The 19,192-nt window shown below is 43.0% G+C and overlaps 1 protein-coding gene across 1 annotated transcript in view; it reads left to right on the top strand.

Annotated features, from left to right (window-relative positions):
• GSR (glutathione-disulfide reductase) overlaps nucleotides 1-19,192 on the top strand; it is a 145,726-nt gene that overhangs the window by 103,770 nt on the left and 22,764 nt on the right. The window contains exons 8-10 of the mRNA XM_085641083.1: nucleotides 26-112; nucleotides 17,269-17,427; nucleotides 18,342-18,453. Of these exons, the coding sequence (XP_085497209.1) occupies nucleotides 26-112; nucleotides 17,269-17,427; nucleotides 18,342-18,453 (358 nt within the window). The remainder of the gene's footprint in view (nucleotides 1-25; nucleotides 113-17,268; nucleotides 17,428-18,341; nucleotides 18,454-19,192) is intronic.

Here is a 19,192-nt window from a genome sequence, read left to right on the forward strand (position 1 = left end):
ATAATTATGGATTTATTTGGCATAGGTTCTGAGGAACTTTGATTCCATGATCAGTTCACATTGTACGCAGGAGCTGGAAAACGCTGGCATTGATGTCTGGAGATATTCACAGGTGGGCACACAGTGTTATTTAAATGGATGCAAATAAATAACCAACATTGCACTACAAATTAAATATAATATAATTTTGCAGAACGCTGGTTAGTAGACGTATCAGGATAAAAGTATGGTGAAAAAAGCATAATTGGTATGATTGAAGAGAGGCAGAGCAATCACATGGAACACTAAGTGGCCACAATCAAATCTGGTAGTTGAACTCCTGTCGCTGACATTAGTAATCAGGAGGCCAATAGTTCAAATCCCTGTAAAGCCAACTAGGGCTTCATCCTTTTGAGATTGTTAAATAGATTTATTGCAATTTGAATTAAACAATAATTGGTAATGAGGGTCTTAAGGAAAGCAACATGTGGTAATAGGCACTATACAAAAAAAAATCAAATGATTATTACAGTTATAGTTATTCTGATTATTAGTGCGCTTATAATGTCCTCAGGCTAGCCTGTTAACTCCAGAACACTTCTCAGTGTAGCATAGTAGTGACCTGATGTGTAAAGAAGTACTGTAAGGTGGTATGGTACATTCATATATAATTACTTAAAGGAGTGGTTTTATTTGATGTCTGGCAGAGAAACATGGCCACACACAATCAGCTTTAGTAAATATTTGATGATTCTATTTAATGCTTCTAAATCCGTGTTCTTTATAATACATTTTGATTAAGTTTAAAATTGTGTAGTTTCTATAAAATGCCTGTCACATATTGATTTAGGTTAGAAAAACATTACAGTGATATACAGTATTAAAAAACCAAGCCCACCCCCCCCCCGTTTACAGTGCACAGAGAAATTTGTATTTGATTATCTATTTAAGTTACTGTATAAATAAATAATTTGTGGAGTTCTGTTCAACGTGTTCTTTATAGATTGGGAACATATAATGGAGTGCATAAATTACTTCAGAAAGTTTTAGCACATTTGTGTAAACTGGTAGCTTTTTTCAGAACGCAGAGGCAATGCACAAATGCAAGTTAAACGATTGTCTGTATTTGTGGCGTCTAATAACCAGCATGAGAAGAACCAAAATAAATGGAGTTGCTACTTTTTGTGTCCTAAATGATTGGTGTGTTGAGTATCCCCAGCAAAGGCAAATTGATAAAATGGCATTGTGTACTTTTTGGACTTCACACAGGAGAGACTGAAGCGTCCAAGCCAATTCCCATTTCAGTTTCTTCGTATTTCTAGGAGCTACGCGGTGGTTCTTCTTTGAGAATAATGACAAAAAGCCCTCTCATAATTTGTGACTGGTTCTCTAGTGTTATCATATGCCACAAAACTCAATGATGCACAGAAATTACCTGATTCTATGATGCATATAGAAAACTATATTGCTCTAGGCAATCATCGGTGAATTGAATTCTTAAATAATTATTTTCCCAGCTAAGTCTTTGACCTAATGTATATAATCACCCCTGTTTTATTAGGTGCCTGATCATTTCCATGTGCAATTCCTTTTTTCTGATCATTACTTGTGTTCCTCTCTTGCTAAAACAAGTGTCCCAAGATCACAATATTTGTGTTTGTGTTCAAGGCATATGTGCTGTAGATACACATGCTTTGCATACTCCTGCCATCTAGTGTTGGGTTTAGATGTTTGCAAGTTGTTTTTCTTCGAAGAAGTCTTTTCCAGTCACAAGGTAGGGTAAATCCTTTCGGTGATACTGCGCATGGGCATCAACTCCATTGTTATATTATTTTCTTTCCGCCATCGGGTTATAATAATCCACATCCGGGTTAGGACGTGTATTGCTCCGCTCTGATTCCAAACGATCAATCGGTATCCCTTCAGTACTCAATTCACTCTACCCTCGTCTATGTTGTTTTCGATCGCCTCCTCCACCTTTTAGTGTCGCAATTTATGAAAGCTTTATCTAGATCATCGAAAAAACTCTAACTGCGGCCTTTGGTCCTACCTCTTTCCTCAGTTGGCTTCTACTTCAAGAACCAGTGTCTTGTCTTCTGTTGATGGAACAGACACCATTTCAATTCTGTCCTCGATGCCATTCCAAATATCCGCGCACCAACCAGCATATGGTCTGTAACCTCTGTCTCTCCCCAGAACATAAGGAGAAAGATTTTGACGCGTGTTGGTCGGTCCAATCCGAGAAGACTGCACAGTACCGTTGGGCTCGACGAAGAGAAATGCGATGAGAAGGTATCAAGGACACGCCTGATATCTTTGGTGAAGATATCGAGCAGGAAGAAATGGCAGCGGAAGAAGAGACCTTCTCCCCCCAGGACTCCGATTCCGAGTTGGAAATTGAACTAGAGTCCCACAACTTTCCAGCTGGATAGGGTGCCATGAGTACCAAAGCCCGTTTGCCCACCAAACCTACTTCAACATAACACAAGGCTATTGGGCCACCAATACCAACAAGCCATTGTCGGCACAGAGACTCTGGTTCAAACGCCGAAGGTGCGCCCAGTCTAGCGAACCTCTACATGCACGTGTTCGAAGAAGGTGTTGTCCTTGGTAGGGGCAATCCATTCCTTACACAGATAATTTTATGGAAGAGGTACATAGATGACATCCTCGTCATTTGGCGCGGAGATGACACTACCATCAAACCCAGCTAACCTGATCAAGAAGTCCTCGAAACGGGCCCTCAACAACAACAGGGAAGCCCTACTAGAACAGCCGAGTGAAAAAGAAAGCTCATCCAAATTGGTATGCGCCAATACCTACAGTACCTTCTCGAATACAGTCAAAAGATCCATATTACATATTTGGAACATTCTTAATAAAGGTCAGTTGACTCTGGAGAAACTTCTCTTTGCATATAAAAGGGGCCGCAAGTTGAAGGATACCTTGATCCACACCAGACCCCCACTCACAACTATACCGAGAATGAATACTTTATGGAACCTACCCAACGTCCAAGGCCACTACCCTTGCGGTTCTTGTGCTGTGTGCGCACAAACGAAAGTGACTAAAAACATAGACATAGGAACATCTAGACCATGGATATTGCAACAATACACAAATTGCAATAGTGAACGTGTTATCTACCTGATCACCTGTCCCTACGGGTTGAGGTATGTGGGGGATGACCAGCAGAAAGGTACGAACCAGAATCCTGGAACATAAGAGCACGATTAGGTGTGCCAAACAAATTACGAAACTAACTAAACACTTCTTTGACTTGCAGCATGGAGCTGACACACTTAGCTGGACTGTCCTTGACAATCCAAATTTGTACGCAAACACACCTAATCTGACAACCAAACTCCTTAAGTTAGAGCAGAGGAGGGTGTACAGGCTTTGCACCGCGAATGTGGGACTCCATGATGACATTCCCTGGTTGGCACTGGAATGATCACCCTCCTCCTCATACCCACAATGTGAGCGCAGCAAACCTCTGGCTGGCACTGGTAGGACTGTCTCCCACCACTCTGTCAACCCAACAGAGATAGACCAGCCGTTATCTGTGCCTGCCATCTGTTATAATATAAATAAGTCCATTAATGCCGAGATGTAAATCAAATGAAGATGGTTTATTGATTAAGATTGTAGATGGTAAGATCAGCATATATGAACCCCACCAGGAGCAGCTCCCTTGCTGCTCAGCCCATCCTTCCAACTGACACTCATCCACCAGGCATCCCCAACATTCCATTACATCACATGCACCAGCATTCTACAACACATCCACACAGAACACATGCACTCTGGCTGAGCAGCAAGGCAGAGAAGCAGGAAAGATGCATGGCAACGAATACAAGATACCACACATCTTCCCTCTTTACAAATCACAACAAGAAATACATGCTGCTCAACAATATCATAAGCAGAACAGCAAAGAGCATGTAAAGGGAAGAATCAATTAAACAATGGAATGAAGTTGTATAACAGATCACAATAAAGGAAGATAAAAGAGTGAAACAATAAATCAATAATGAATCAATAAAGACATGACACATCTCTTCCCCTTTAACGGAAACAACAATAAGAAAATACAGGATGTAAACCCTGGTTACAATGAGTGAATACAAATAATAAAATTGAAAGCTGGAGAGAACACTAAAAACAGAGACTGATAATGCAGCAAAATTCTGACCAACACAGTAAAGTAAACACACAAAGAGATAACAAAGGACAAAACGTCCAGAATACACCAGTACATACCAGTTGGCCAGACCAGTAAGTAAGGGAATAATGAACGAACGCCAACAAATGAAAAATAAAGTGCAGTATCCAACAAGGCAAAAAAAAGTACTTCCAAGAACAGAAACCAAAAAGGACACTGCTGAACACACAGTAAAAATTAATAGTGAAAAAATACACACGCCTCAAAAGTGCCTAAAATAATCGAGAATGTACCAAACCTTGGAAAAAAAAAAATCCCAAAACTAAGACAAATCCATCAAATACTATAAAGAAGAATAAGATGCACTAAACAAGGAAAAATGCGCACAAGGAAAAATGCGACAAAAGTCACATAGCTACAGAGCTATCGCATCACATACCTCTGCCAGAGGTAAATTCCCAACAAAGAAAACTAGAAATAGGTGACTAATGCATCAAAAATCATTTGAAGAAAAAGCAAAGTCACATAGCAAATGCTATAATCACAAACAAAACACATAGAAAAGGGGAACCCCTAAAGAAAAATTAGCTAGCTAGCAAAACAAAGTTTAAAATTCAAATTCATCATGTAAGTAACCTAAGTAATAATTCCACGCAAAGACAAATTGCAAGAGGTGGAAAGTCACATAGCCAGGGCTATATAAAGCATACCTCAAAAAGCAAAAATTCATGTAACTAAGCTTATGAAAACATGCTGTAACATAACGTATCATGGTGACACTGAAAGTCACATAGTCGAATAGACTATAATAAATCACACTTCAAACAGCAAGGAAATCACTTAATAAACACAAAGTACATTAATGTAAATAACATTCATATGAAAGTAGGTGACATATGAAGTCACATAGTCAAACGACTATCATTAACACTTTAAAGGGAAGAATTCCCAAACAGAACCATGTAGTAGGTGACATATGAAGTCACATAGTCAAACGACTATCATTAACACTTTAAAGGGAAGAATTCCCAAACAGAACCATGTAGTAGGTGACTAATCCACAAAATATTTAAGCAGAAAATGGAAAGTCACATAATGACTAAATATTATAGAAATAATAAAGTAGAAAGACCAATAAGAATGATAAGGAAAAACACAGTAAAGCATTGTACAGTAGAGAAAGTAATTAAACATTAGCAAAACATTTAAAATAAATGAATATTCACTCCGGTGAGCGACTTCTCACCCGAAGTCCAGGACAGTGGCAGGAAGAAGTGGTGAAGGAAACGCAAAGTACTGTAAATCGGGACAAGCAAGTTCCAATGAAAAGCTTGTGTGAGACACCAACAAAGTCTCAAGAAGAACTGAAGATTGCAAAGTCCCAAAATACATTGCTGCCTTTGAAAAAAAACTCCTCGAAGAACAAAAGTTCGATTAGCTTTAAAGCAAATAAATGAAGAGCACAGTACCGCCTTATAAATTGGTTGTCCACCCAATGGCACTGTTCCAAACGACAACAGGAACCATCAGCATGCTGCACGAAGCTGTTGTGAGAACTTGATAAGTGACATCGGCTCCGATTGAATACGAATACAAAACAACCTCAAAATGCCGGCACGTTTTAGACGTGGTTGCAGGGTGGCTCACGGTGCGCTTATGCACCAAAACGTCCAAGAGAAAGCAAAAAGGCAGACCTACGTCACAAAAGGTCTCGAGGAGCTGCGCAATATAGAGGTAAGAGTGCGCGCTCTACAGGGACTCATGACAGGAATTTTAAAAACAAAACGACGGTTGAAATGACAAAGAAATGGCTGTAAATAAAGTTGGTTAAAACTTGAAGAAAAGTTACCAAACAGCGTAGTCTCGCCGATGCGCCAATCACCTTTTGACCTGTAATTTTGAAATGTCACCGGGAGAAGTCAAAAGCGGTAAAAATGAAAGTCACAAATAGGTCGCGAAAAAAACAAATTAAATCTGCTTATGGTGCTCCAAATGCTCCTCATGCATGAAAATTACTTCAGATCCAATGCCCAACAAATCCACCCTCTGCCAGACGACAACACCCGACACTGCCGACTCCTTCAAAATACACCTCACAAACACCAAGGGAAAAGCAGCGATGAAGAAACTCTTGTGGGGTCTCGGTGTGTCACGGAACTTAGAAGTAGATAATCACGGCAGGAGAAAGCGAGCTTACAGGCAGGTAGTTGGCAGCAGCGTAAAGGCAGGCAGCAGGAGAATGAAATTACAGCAGGGACTGGCACTCTTAGGAAATGGGCGACCGGTGAAGAGGTCACTGGTGGGGTTCTCAGGGGTGCCAGTATGCTATAATAAATGTTTCAGGAAATTTTGAAATGTTCTTTACCTTGTCTTGGAAATCGTTTTTTTTAGTTTCAAGGGATACTTGCAGTTGGCTTGAAATTTCAAAAGGTTCTTGAATTTGCCTTGTAACTTCTTCAGAATTCAATTTTTGTAATCCATCAGGTACATGTAGGTGATCCCAGATCGTCGCCAAATGTTATAATATAAATAAGTCCATTAATGCCGAGATGTAAATCAAATGAAGATGGTTTATTGATTAAGATTGTAGATGGTAAGATCAGCATATATGAACCCCACCAGGAGCAGCTCCCTTGCTGCTCAGCCCATCCTTCCAACTGACACTCATCCACCAGGCATCCCCAACATTCCATTACATCACATGCACCAGCATTCTACAACACATCCACACAGAACACATGCACTCTGGCTGAGCAGCAAGGCAGAGAAGCAGGAAAGATGCATGGCAACGAATACAAGATACCACACCATCATTACAGCGCTGCATGACTAGCAGCTACGCACACTCGTTACCCCACACGGTCTTAGCGAGCCCTCCCCTACCAGCAACACCATGTCCACTTTTTATCCCTGACCACCCATTCCTGGACGGGCTCAGCACCTTTTTCGTGTGCCACACTGGACGCGGCGCGCCCCTGACACCTTGACTCTTGCCTTTGGAACCAGTGTTCCTAGCCTGCACTGGCTTGTCCGTTCCCGCTTTAGGCATTGCCATAGCGAGATTGCACCCTGGTGACGCTCTGCCCTGGAGCGTCCTTCTCGTGCCCATTCGGGCATATCCTCATCTTTTTAGTGCCCCCGTTCGCCCCCCCCCCCTTTTTTAGTGCCCTGTTCGGTTTCTGTACATCTCTTGCAACCGCGCGGCATATGCGCGTTGCCATGACTACCCACGCTGTAACGACATTTCCCAACACTCATCTGCTTCCGGCGGATATCGGCTGTAGTTCCACCCACATTCGCATTAGGCTGGTCAATCAGCTACTTAAGCCGCAGGTCCGTCAGCACTCTGTCTCATGTTCTTGGATGAGCGCTGCTTTCCACGACGGACTGCACTTTTGGCGGTAAGCTTTTTGTTAACAACCCTCCTTGCTTGGGGCCACGCTCCCGCTTGCTACACCCCGGTCCCCTTTGGCTTCCTGTTGACAGACTGTCTTTCTCATTCAACATTTGGTCACCACCCTGCTACCTTTAGTGGTACACGGCTCAGCCCTCTTTGCTGGGGGGTCCCGCTCCCGCTGACAACATCCCGGTCCACTTTGGCATCCTGGAGACATCACACAGCTGCCATAACGGCTCCGTAAGACTGTCTTGTTTTAATTATAATTATTTGGGCACTACCCTTCTATTTGTGAGGGGCGCACAGCTTTTTATAGCCCTTACCACTTCTTGTCTTCACCGCCTAGGCACACCCTGCCCTCACTGTGCATCGGGACCCTGTATCTTCCGATAGGGGTGTATCCAGCCATTCTGCCTTCCCGGTCTGTCACTTTGTGATCTGCGTTCCACAGCCTTTGTCCTGCGCGCCTCCAAGTCTCTGCTTTTGGATCCATTATGGATGCCTTTTTGTTAATTAATAGACATTTACATTCTGAGTCTGCGCTCATCTATGATACTCCTCAGAAATTCTCACATAGCGTTCTACTGCTTCACTCTACCCCCATTCCGTTTTTAAATGCTGCAAACCTTCTTTCACAAGTAGTGGCGCACGTACCATATGGCTAAGAAGCCGGGACAGATGTGGTGAACTCCATATACCCAGAGTGGTGAGTCACGCATCCTAGTGTATAAATACATTATCCTAATGAGAATGTTATAGAACATGGGTACTGACAAACTTTCTCTCGGGGGCCAAATTTACAGTGTGGTTTCTGGCTGAGGGCCGCACCGGTGGGGGCAGGGCCAGTGGGGGAGGGGGCGGGGCTAGAGCAAAAAAAAAACTATGACCATGAGGTTGAACACAGGCCCCTGCAGCGGACGCCTTCATCCACTGAGCCACAAGACCCGGTATGCACATCTGTCTGTCTGTCTGTCGCTCTCGCTCTCGCCCCCTCTCGCCCCCTCTCGCCCCCTCTCGCCCTCTCTCGCCCCCCCTCCCTCTCTCGTTCTCCCTCCCTCTCTCGTTCTCCCTCCCTCTCTCGTTCTCCCTCCTCCGTTCTCCCTCCCTCTCTCTCTCCCTCCTCCGTTCTCCCTCCCTCTCTCTCTCCCTCCTCCGTTCTCCCTCCCTCTCTCTCTCTCTCCCTCCTCCGTTCTCCCTCCCTCTCTCTCTCTCCCTCCTCCGTTCTCCCTCCCTCTCTCTCTCCCTCCTCCGTTCTCCCTCCCTCTCTCTCTCCCTCCTTGTCTCCCCCTCTCCCTCCCTCTTCCTCCCTCTGTCGCACTCTGTCTTCCTCCCGCTGTCACCTCACCCCCTGCTCTCACTCCCTGCTGCCCTCCATCACCTCACCCTGCTGTCCTCTGTCACCTTACCCCGCGCTGAGACTGCTTCCAGGGAACGCACACGGCCGCCGCACCCAAGTACTTCACAGGTCTTTTAAAGACCATTCACTTGTTAATGAGGCTTTGTTGTATTTCACCTCTTCTTAGCGCTCCTGCATCTCCACTCAATCAGAGGGGAGATGCAGGGGCGCTAAGAAGAGGTGAAATACAACAAAGCCTCATTAACAAGTAAATGGCCTTTAAAAGAATCGCCTGGCCTCACAGCTCCGTGCTGCTGTAACCTGGGGTGTTCGCTGACCAGCACAGGGCACAGGCACTATGTCTGCAAGGTCCGCGGGCCGCCAAGGCAGGCTTGCCGGGCCGCTGGCGGCCCGCGGGCTGTACTATGAGTACCCGTGTTATAGAAGATATGTGCTAAATGGAGGATCTAAATGTGTACTAGTAAACATATTTGTGTATATAAATGTGACATGTTGCTATTTGTCTCCATCATAGGGAATACGCTGAACATACTGAACAGAAAAATCCCTGGTTCAGTATTGTATCATTCACTTATCACGTGTTTTCTTTGTTTTTCCACGTATAAGTCACGTATTTATTGCAGTAGCTACATTACCGACCCTGAAGAAAGCCATGACACTGTTTTAGGTCTGATAGGCTGAAACATGTTGGTCTTGTAGTTAACACAGTGGCCTTGAATTCTGGCACCTGCGTTACAAGCTATATTCTGTTTTTAATCCTGACACCGGGCAGCTGAATAAAAGTTGCTTCATAGCTGACCCTGTAGCCAGTTTTAACCACCTATATCACAGCACTGAACTTCTTTCATCAAACCAAGCTCTCATAGGGTTTTAGTGCACCCGTCCTCCCTCTCAAAAAACATCCCTGAGCTTCTTCGCAGCGAGGGGGTTGTAGCCCGCGTGAGGACTAGGTTTTTCACGCGGGGAGGTACTCCCGTGATTAAGCATTACACCTCTGGTGTGTGAGGGGAACTGTCCTTAAAAAGGGAAATCCCCTGTTTTGCACCAAGACACTTCTTGATTCCCATGATAGACTCCCTATCTCTATGGACCCGGGGCTTCTTTTTTGACGTGAATACATGAGTGGGGAGTTGGCTCCCGCTGGTCCCTACACCTCCTCTAGCCCTCTTTTGTGATTTCTTTCTTGCTACCACTTCCCCCAACCATTCATCACCTGTTGGGGGAAGATTACAAAAGTTTCTTCCCACTTTGCTATCAATCACAACAGACAAATGGGTTTTGGGTATTATCCAACATGGTTATTGCCTGGAGCTTACCAGCAATCCTCCCAGTATTCCACCTCGCATTTACAAACTCTTGCTTCACCGAAAACAGCTTCTCAAACAAGAGGTACAAGCTCTTCTAACAAAAGGAGTTATAGAACCAGTTCCATTAAAACATCATGGGTCAGGAGTTTACTCACTTTTACTTCCCCAAAAAGCATGGGTCTCCACAACCAATCTTAGATCTCAGACCGTTAAAACCTATACACACTGTCGGAACACTTCCATATGGTTACCCTTCAGCAAGTGCCGCCACTTATACAACAAAGGCAACTAGACTTCAAGGACACATATTTCCATATTCCTATCCATCCAGCACATTGCAAAGATCTCAGATTTGCGATAGCAGGAAATCACTATCAATTCAAAGTACTTCCATTCGGAGTGACTACTGCACCCAGAGTATTCACAAAATGTCTAGCAGTAGTAGCAGCTCATCTAAGAAGACAACAATTTAATGTCTTCACATATCTGGACGATTGGCTCATCAAAGCCAACAGACAGAAAAAGTGTTTACAACACACTCAAGATACCATAAGCCTTCTCCATCAATTGGGATTTACAGTCAGTGCACAAAAGTCCCATCGTCAACCCTCGCAACTACAAACATATCTAAGAGCAACGCTAAACACTCACACAGTTCTAGCCTTTCCCAATGCAGCCAGAATACAAAACGTTCAGACTTTATTACTACAGTTTCAAAACATCCAATACCTAACAGTGAAGACATTCATGCAACTCTTAAGAATGATGTCATCATGCATTGCAATAGTGCCTCACGCAAGACTGCATATGCAGCCTCTACAGGAATGCTTAGCACTTCAGTGGAATCAATCACAGGGTCAATTAACAGATCTAGTGTTGGTAGACAGCTGCATTCATCACTCTCTGCAGTGGTGGAACACACAAAACCACAAACAAACATAAAAAAAGAGGCCGGCCGTTCATCGACCCCATTCCACAAGTCGTACTAACAGCAGATGCATCTCACAGGTTGGGGTGCACATCTCCAGCATATTACAATTCAAGGTTTATGGTACACCACACACAGAAGTTTCAATTACTTGGATCTTCTAGCAGTTCAACTAGCACTAAAAGCATTCCAACCACACCTAATAAAGAAATTTGTCTTAGACCGGACGGACAATATGACAGTCATGTGCTATGTACAAAAACAGGGAGGGGGACACTCTCTACACTTGTCACGCCTCTCTCAGACCATTTGGCATTTGGCAGTACATCACAAAGTTAATCTTCTGGCAGAACACCTTCCAGGAATAAACAACCAATTTGCCGACCTCCTCAGCAGGATGCAGCAACAAGTACACACATAGGAAATTCACCCCCAGGTTCTCCTCCCATACTTCCAGAAATGGGAATTCCCACAAATAGACCTCTTTGCCGCAGCAGAGAACTCAAAATGCCCAAACTTCGCTTCCAGATTCCCACACCATCTATCCAAAGGCAATGCTCTGTGGATAAACTGGTCAGGGATATTTGCTCACGATTTTCAGTCTCTCCCTCTCCTTCCATTACTGGTTCGGAAATTCAGGTAGACATCACTCTGATTCTAGTGGCTCCCACGTGGGCTCGTCAACCATGGTTCACCACACTGCTAGAACTGTTAGTAGTTCCACACCAAAAACTACACCTCACTTCCAACCTACTCACACAGAACCATGGAGAAATCAGACATCCAGACCCCAAGGAGTTCTACCTAGCGATCTGGGTTCTGAAGTCATAGAGTTCGGATACCTAAATCTACCACCAGATGGTATGACAATCCTTATAGGAGCAAGGAAACCTACCACTAGAGCATGTTATGCAGCAAAGTGGAAAAGGTTTGTTATACATTTCAATATTAACATAATTGATCCGCTAGATGCATCTATACAAAATATTATTTGTTATCTTTTGCATCTACAGTGAGTAGGCTTAGCCTACACATCCATGTGACTATACCTTGCGGCAGCAGCTGCATATCTACAAAACAGACAACATTTATCTTCATTCAAATTTCCAGTTATTAAAGCTTTTATGGAAGGACTTAAAATAATAATACCACACAGGGTACCCCCTGCACCAGTCTGGAACCTTAATATTGTTCTCACATGGCCTATGGGTCCACCTTTTGAGCCTTTACACAATTGTGCATTACAATTTCTTTCATGGAAGGGTGCCTTTTTAATTGCTATCACTTCATTGAGACATATTGGTGAGCGACAGGCATTAACCTCAGAAGAACCTTTCTTTTACCTTCACAAAGATGGAGTGGTTCTTTGTACAAATTCCCTAGAAAAGTAATTTCTGCTTTTCATATCAACCAATCAGTTGAGTTACCTGTGTTCTTCCTTCAATCGGATTCAGTAGCAGAAAGGTCTCTACACACACTTGATGTCAAAAGAGCACTATTGTACTATATTGATAGAACAAAAGATTTCCGTAAAACAAAGCAACTTTTTGTTGTATTTGCTCCACCTCGTCTAGGAAAACCTATTTCTAAATTCGATATTTCTAGGTGGATTGTTAAATGTATTCAAACTTGTTATATTAAAGCTAAAAGAATTTTAACTATACCTCGTAAAGCACATTCTATGCGCAAATTACTAGCATCAAGGGCCCTTTTAGGTAACATTCCCTTACCTGACAGATGTAAGGCAGCTACATCATCCACTCCACACACATTTACCAAAAATGACGGTGTCGATGTATTAGCACATCAACAAGCTATTGTCCACCGCTTTCGGAGGGTACTGCGATACAATCTATGCAAAGCATGTGTATCTACAGCACACATGCCTCGAACGGATTATGTTACCCTGTAAGCATCGGTTCTTGGCATGTAGAGCTGTAGATTCACATGCACCCTCCCTCCTCCCTGGACACCTGTGGTTGTTGCAGTTCGTATTCTTCACACTACGAACGAATGGACATCTCTATACTACACTCACTTACTCCATTCTCAGCCTCTTGCGGGAAAACAATCTAACAATGAAGTCGATGCACATGTGCAGTATCACCAAAACGAGGAGTCCCTTATCTCGTGACTGGAAAATACTTCTTCGAAGAAACACAACTTGCAAACATCCGGACCCAACACTAGATGGCAGGAGTATATAAAGCATGTGAACCTACAGCTCTGCATGCCAAGAACAGATGCTTACAGGGTACGTAACATAATCCATCTATGCTATGTTCTCTAACCTCTGCATCTCACATGCGTAATACTTTGTAAAGGGGTGGTCTATACATTTACCAGTGGTATGGTAACTTGACAAAAAGGAGAATTCCAACTTAATTCAGAGATTCCATTCTAATCACTAAAAAACAAATATTTTTATGGCAAACACTAGAATAGTTTCTTGATTTTGACGTATGATATGGATTCATGATGGTTGAATCAACAAAGGTGAAGCTATGGCCATTTAAGCTGATATCTTCTGATTAGCAGCTTGTGTGCAGCTGATCCTTTCCTCCCCTTGATCAACTTGTAAAAATAACATTCAAGTAGTATGTAGTTTCCAGATAGAAATATAATTGTTGTTTGTAAAATGAAGATGTTACTTTGTGTGTTTGTGTATTTTAAAGGTCAGTGTACCCATCCAGCTCTCTAGCAGTTTATCAGACCTACAAACCATGACCCGCTGCGTTAAGTTTTATTTTGTGTTACTAATTATTTTTTTATTTTTTTATTTCAAAGACCTTTATTGCAGCATTACACAGTATCACAGCCTCGCGCCTACAACCTCACGGGCCGGCTACAGATGATATTGTCCCCTTGTTACTCTCCACCATATACACAGCCATTTGACCGACAACCCGGAGGTCCGGCGGCAAAGCCCTGCAACACATTTCTTATATCATCCCTGCTTGATGCTCAGCAGCCCAAGGTCCATGACATTATTTTCTTTTCCTTTATGTACACCTACACTGTGTACCAACAGCGAAGGCAATCTTGGGGTATGGATGTCCAGAATCCCACTGCTAAACAGAAGTCCATAATTGTCATAGTCCTGATGGGCAGACAACTGTGGTACCCTACAGCTCGGGTCCCTAAGCCAGTTAGGCCCCACTCACATGAGCAGCCCCGCACCAGTAACCCTGAAAGCAGGCGGCAATAAAGGGTTATACGCCAATGAGTAATTCCAAAATACCTGCAGTGCATACTACGCCTCCCACCTCTGTGGTCTCTCCACCATGTCACATATGGAAACATTTATACCAGGTCCATGTACTTCCGCTACTCCCATGTCAGCCCCCTTGCTTTGCAACAGACCATCCAACACCTTCTCATCTTAAGTGTCACTCATGCCATAATACCCACTTCAGGTAGTACATCTCAACATTGTATCCTACTCTCCGACAAATTGACTTCTCAACACTGCAAATCCTTAATGAGCCGCTCCTAAATTGATGCTATATCTGCCGGTACTGTACCCGCTGTTACCCGCCTTCCATCTCCCGCTGAATTGGAATGAGCTGCCAGATATGCTCTAAACGGATCCCATATGTCCTTGGCCCTGCTACGCAATGGTTGTGTGTCGGCGTATATTGTGTTCTGTTCTTGACAGTACAGTAAATCATCTATCCATTCCTTAAATTTCGGTGCACGGCCCCTCCCCCACCTACATGCAACCCTTCGCTTTGCTAGTAAAAGTGCAATGATCCCAAATTTCCGATTCACCTTGGGTATCTGCATAGTATAGCCCAGTAGCATCATGAGCGGGTCCCGCTCAATCGTGTCGCCCAACATAGCCGTCAGTGCAGTGTGTACCTGCGTCCAGTAATCGGACACCCTTGGACACATCCAAGCCAAGTGTAAAAAAACCAGCTCCTTCCGAGTGGCAACACTCACATTTATCATTGTCCGAAAGTCAGAATCTCAGTTTTCTTTCGGGCGTGCAGTACAATCTCTGCAAAAACTTGTAATGGATAATCCGCAGTCTGCAGCTGGACGAGATCTGTGAAGTGAGCTCACAACAATACGCCCACTGTGCCTCCATTATGTCCCTGTCTATATCAGCACACCACTGCTTGAGCGCTCTACACTCTACACTCCCACTTTGCTCTCGAATACTACGGTACAGGTGAGAGACTAGATGCCTACCATCCGCAGAAGAAATCAAAACTTGCAAAGGCCTTACTATTTCAGGGTCATCCGGAAAATGTGGTATAACAGCCCTTAGCCCCTGCCGCAGCCGGATATAATAAAAGATGTCTAACGTAGTAGGCCGATACCCCTGAAACAATTGTTCTCTCGTTTTGAACTGACCATTCATAAAGAGATCGCCCCAATAACGGATTTTTATCTTAGCGCACATCCCCTGGAACCCCCCTTCCTGCAGCAAGGACGGATCCGGATGGTAGACTAGTGGCAAAGTCGGTGCATACAAGAACTTAAGTGCGACCCTTCGTAGGACTCGCTGCCACGCATCTATTGTGCACGTCACCGGAGTAGCCGGCGTCTCAATCACCCTTACTGGGCCCTGAATAATGCCTTTCAGTGGCAGAGGTCGAACTATCCAGTCCTCCACCGCCGGCTGCGGCATGAATGGCGTAGGCGCAAACCAATGGTATGCGAAATGGGCTTGTGCACTCAGATAATAAGCTAAAAAGTCAGGAACATCAAATCCACCGCTACTATATGGCTGGGTAATAATCGACCACGCCAGTCGAGGTTGTTTACCAGCCCAGAACAATCTTAATAACTCCGAACGTAGCGTCCGGAAAAAGAACGCCCCTGGATAGTACGGGATGTTCTGGAACAAGTATAAGAAGCGAGGTAACACCACCATTTTAATTAGGGAGGCCCTACCAGCCATGGTAAATGGTAAAGAGATCCACCGAGTTACATCCTCTGCCAATTTGGTGATGGCAGTACCATAATTCAATCGTAACGTCTCCTCCCTCAGCTTTGAAATCTGTATCCCTAAATATCGAAGATCCGAGTCACACCATTCAAGCGGGTAGTCCAATGAAAAGCGGACCACCGCAGGAGTCAGGGGAAAAAAGTGACTTCTTCCAATTGATTTGTATACCAGATAATCGCCCAAACACCAAAAATTCTCGGAGCAGCGGATTGAGGTTAGTCTGCGGATCCACCACATACAGCGTTAAATCATCCGCATAGAGTGACACATCTATCTGACGCTGGAAACACTTAAAGGCACTTTGCTTGTGCAACTGTCGGATACGGCACGCTAAAGGTTCAATCGCTATCGCGAATAGCAATGGGGACAACGGGCACCCCTGTCTGGTACCTCTGGTTAAGGAGATCGGGTCCGACATCTCACCATTAATTAATACTCTCGCTTTCGGTTCAGTGTAAAGCAACTTTATCCATGCCACGAATATTTTGGGAAACCCCATCCTGTACAAAATAGCAAACAAGTAACTCCACTCAACCGAGTCAAAGGCTTTGGTAGCATCAAGAAATATGGCCGCGACAGGCATTTCCGGCGCTATTGTGTGAATCAATGAGAATAGGGTTCGCAAATTACTAGCAGTAGATCTCCCAGGGACGAACCCAGCCTGATCTGGAAGGGCTATCTTAGTCATTAGCAGAGAGAGCCTAGTGGCAAGCATCTTCGCCAATATCTTAGCATTTTGTGTCACTAATTTCATAACGTTGACCCTTATTTTGACATTTCTGGTGTGTCTGTGTGTGAGATTGAATATAGACATCTATATATCTATATAATATTTAAATCATACGCAAACCTCCTCCCAGTTGCTGCGTTTGGGCTGCCATATTTCTTTTTAAGCTCAGAAAAATGATTAAACTTTGGCACGTCTAGTATACTAGTATCTGTCTTTGGCGAGTCCTACATTTGAAATGTTCTTTTATTGAATATTAAGGGCAACCATTTTGAGGCCAGCTGTAATCGACACAATTTGAAGACAATGAACCATGGCAGTATGGGATAGCTAGAAATCTGTGCCTATAGTTTCATAACTCTCATTTACTTTCCCATTTGCCTTTAAAAACTGTAAAATATTAAAGTAAATTAAAAGAGTTCACAATTAATTTGTGGTTTCGGGTCTCCAGGTGAAATCTGTTGCAAAGACCGCTGGCGGTTTGGAGGTCCGAGTGATGTGCACTGCTCCTGGTCGAAAACCTACTTTCACAACAATCCCTGATGTTGACTGTTTGCTGTGGGCTATAGGTCGAGATCCAAACACAGAAGAGCTCAATCTGGACAAACTGGTGAGACTGAACGCTTTACTTCTCTCTGCTCCGAGGAGCACTTAACAAAAGTTACTGTGATGTTTCTTTTCTAGATGCTATGGGAGCTGTTTTTGAATATGAATAGACGGATGTGAAGTTTAAGTTTCGTTTGTACAGTTTTAGCTAATAAGCTTTATTGGACATTTTCAGTGGTTTTTTTTCCGTGAACTGTCACTGGATGGAAACGCTATTCTTTTTATATAATAATGTGATGTTCGGTTCTGTAAAGCAGCAGATGTATATTTACGCTATAGATGCATAGGAATATATCAGTATGTTCTTAGTCCAATGTGTCGGAAGATAGATATGTTTAGGAATGATCATAATTCTAAATCAAGCTGCTGTTGCAATGTGAGTGATGGCACACTGACATCCCAGTGTGCATATCTAGTTGAGACGTAAACCATGTCCTTAGCAAATGCAACGTCATTACCAATATTAATCTGTAGAAATACAGGTAATGCTCCGTTGTTCTTGTATTGTACGCCCTATATATATAGTTGGAAATGTTGCAACTGTATGTGATGATAATTTTGTTTAAAAAAAAATGCAGAAAATGTCAATAAAGAAATTTAAACAAAAGGGGAGGGGGAAAAAATGAATAGACGGATGTGACCAGAAATTCCAAGGACTTTCTTTTAATACAAAGCGTGTTTTTTCTATTCCTGCAATTAATCTTTCTCCTATAAATGGTTATATACACCTTCTTTCTTAGTCGTGTATGAGGAAAGACGACTAACTACTACTTGCCTTGAGACCTAGAAATGGGCAGACATAATGACTCAATTACTCTCCACTAAATTTCATTACTGGCATTTAATACTACATCAGACATGTTTCTCATTCTTCTTTTGGGAGTGAACACTCATTTCCTACTTTTCTCTCTCACACAGAGTCTTCAGCTGGATGAAAAGGGCCACATTGTAGTGGATGAGTTCCAGAATACTAGTCGAAAGGGCATCTATGCTGTTGGTGATGTATGTGGGAGAGCTCTTCTCACTCCAGGTGAGGGGAAATATGTTCTGATGTGCTTTCCATCGTTAGGTCGTAGGCTTCCCTTCTCACCTTTATTTCAGCTAGTGAATCTCTTTTGTTTTGTTACCCATTGAAGAAGTAACTTTGGAATGTCTTTCCCTAAAATACAAAGGTAGAGTCTCAGAGATTTGCTTATACAGAATAAGAAGATTTATGTAGAGGTATAAATTGACCAAACCAACACTCTATTATGTAAGCTTTCTGAATTCTTATTTGCTTTTGGGTCCAGCTAGAACCTAATCAATTAGTAATTTATCGATCTTCCCTCAACTTCTCTTGTAATTAACTAACATACCTGTCAACTAGTTTCTTGTTGATTAATTGAAAGCACAAACCTAAATGTAAAATGCAAGAGAAAAAATAAAAACTGAAACAATATCAAACACATCAGTATCAGAAGGTGAAAATGTGACACTTTATATGTATTAAATTAAAAAAATGCTAAGAGGGCATTTGTTATCAGTTGTTAGTTGAACACCCAAAAATAAATAAATTATTACCACATATAAAACTCTTCAAAGTGCTATTTCAGTGAGAAGTTGCATTTACTAATGTTAATAACACCCTTCTCTAGTAGCTCGTTGCAGAGCTGCTTCTGTAAATGTAACTAAGCCAGCAGTGATTTGTAAGACTTCTCTGCTTAATGCAAATCAAATTGCGGCTAAGGCTTGTTGGGGACAGCCCTTTTTATTGACTAAGGCCTAAGCCA

The sequence above is a fragment of the Triturus cristatus genome, chromosome 2_2 (assembly GCF_964204655.1).
Source record: "Triturus cristatus chromosome 2_2, aTriCri1.1, whole genome shotgun sequence".
NCBI classification, from domain to species: domain Eukaryota; kingdom Metazoa; phylum Chordata; class Amphibia; order Caudata; family Salamandridae; genus Triturus; species Triturus cristatus.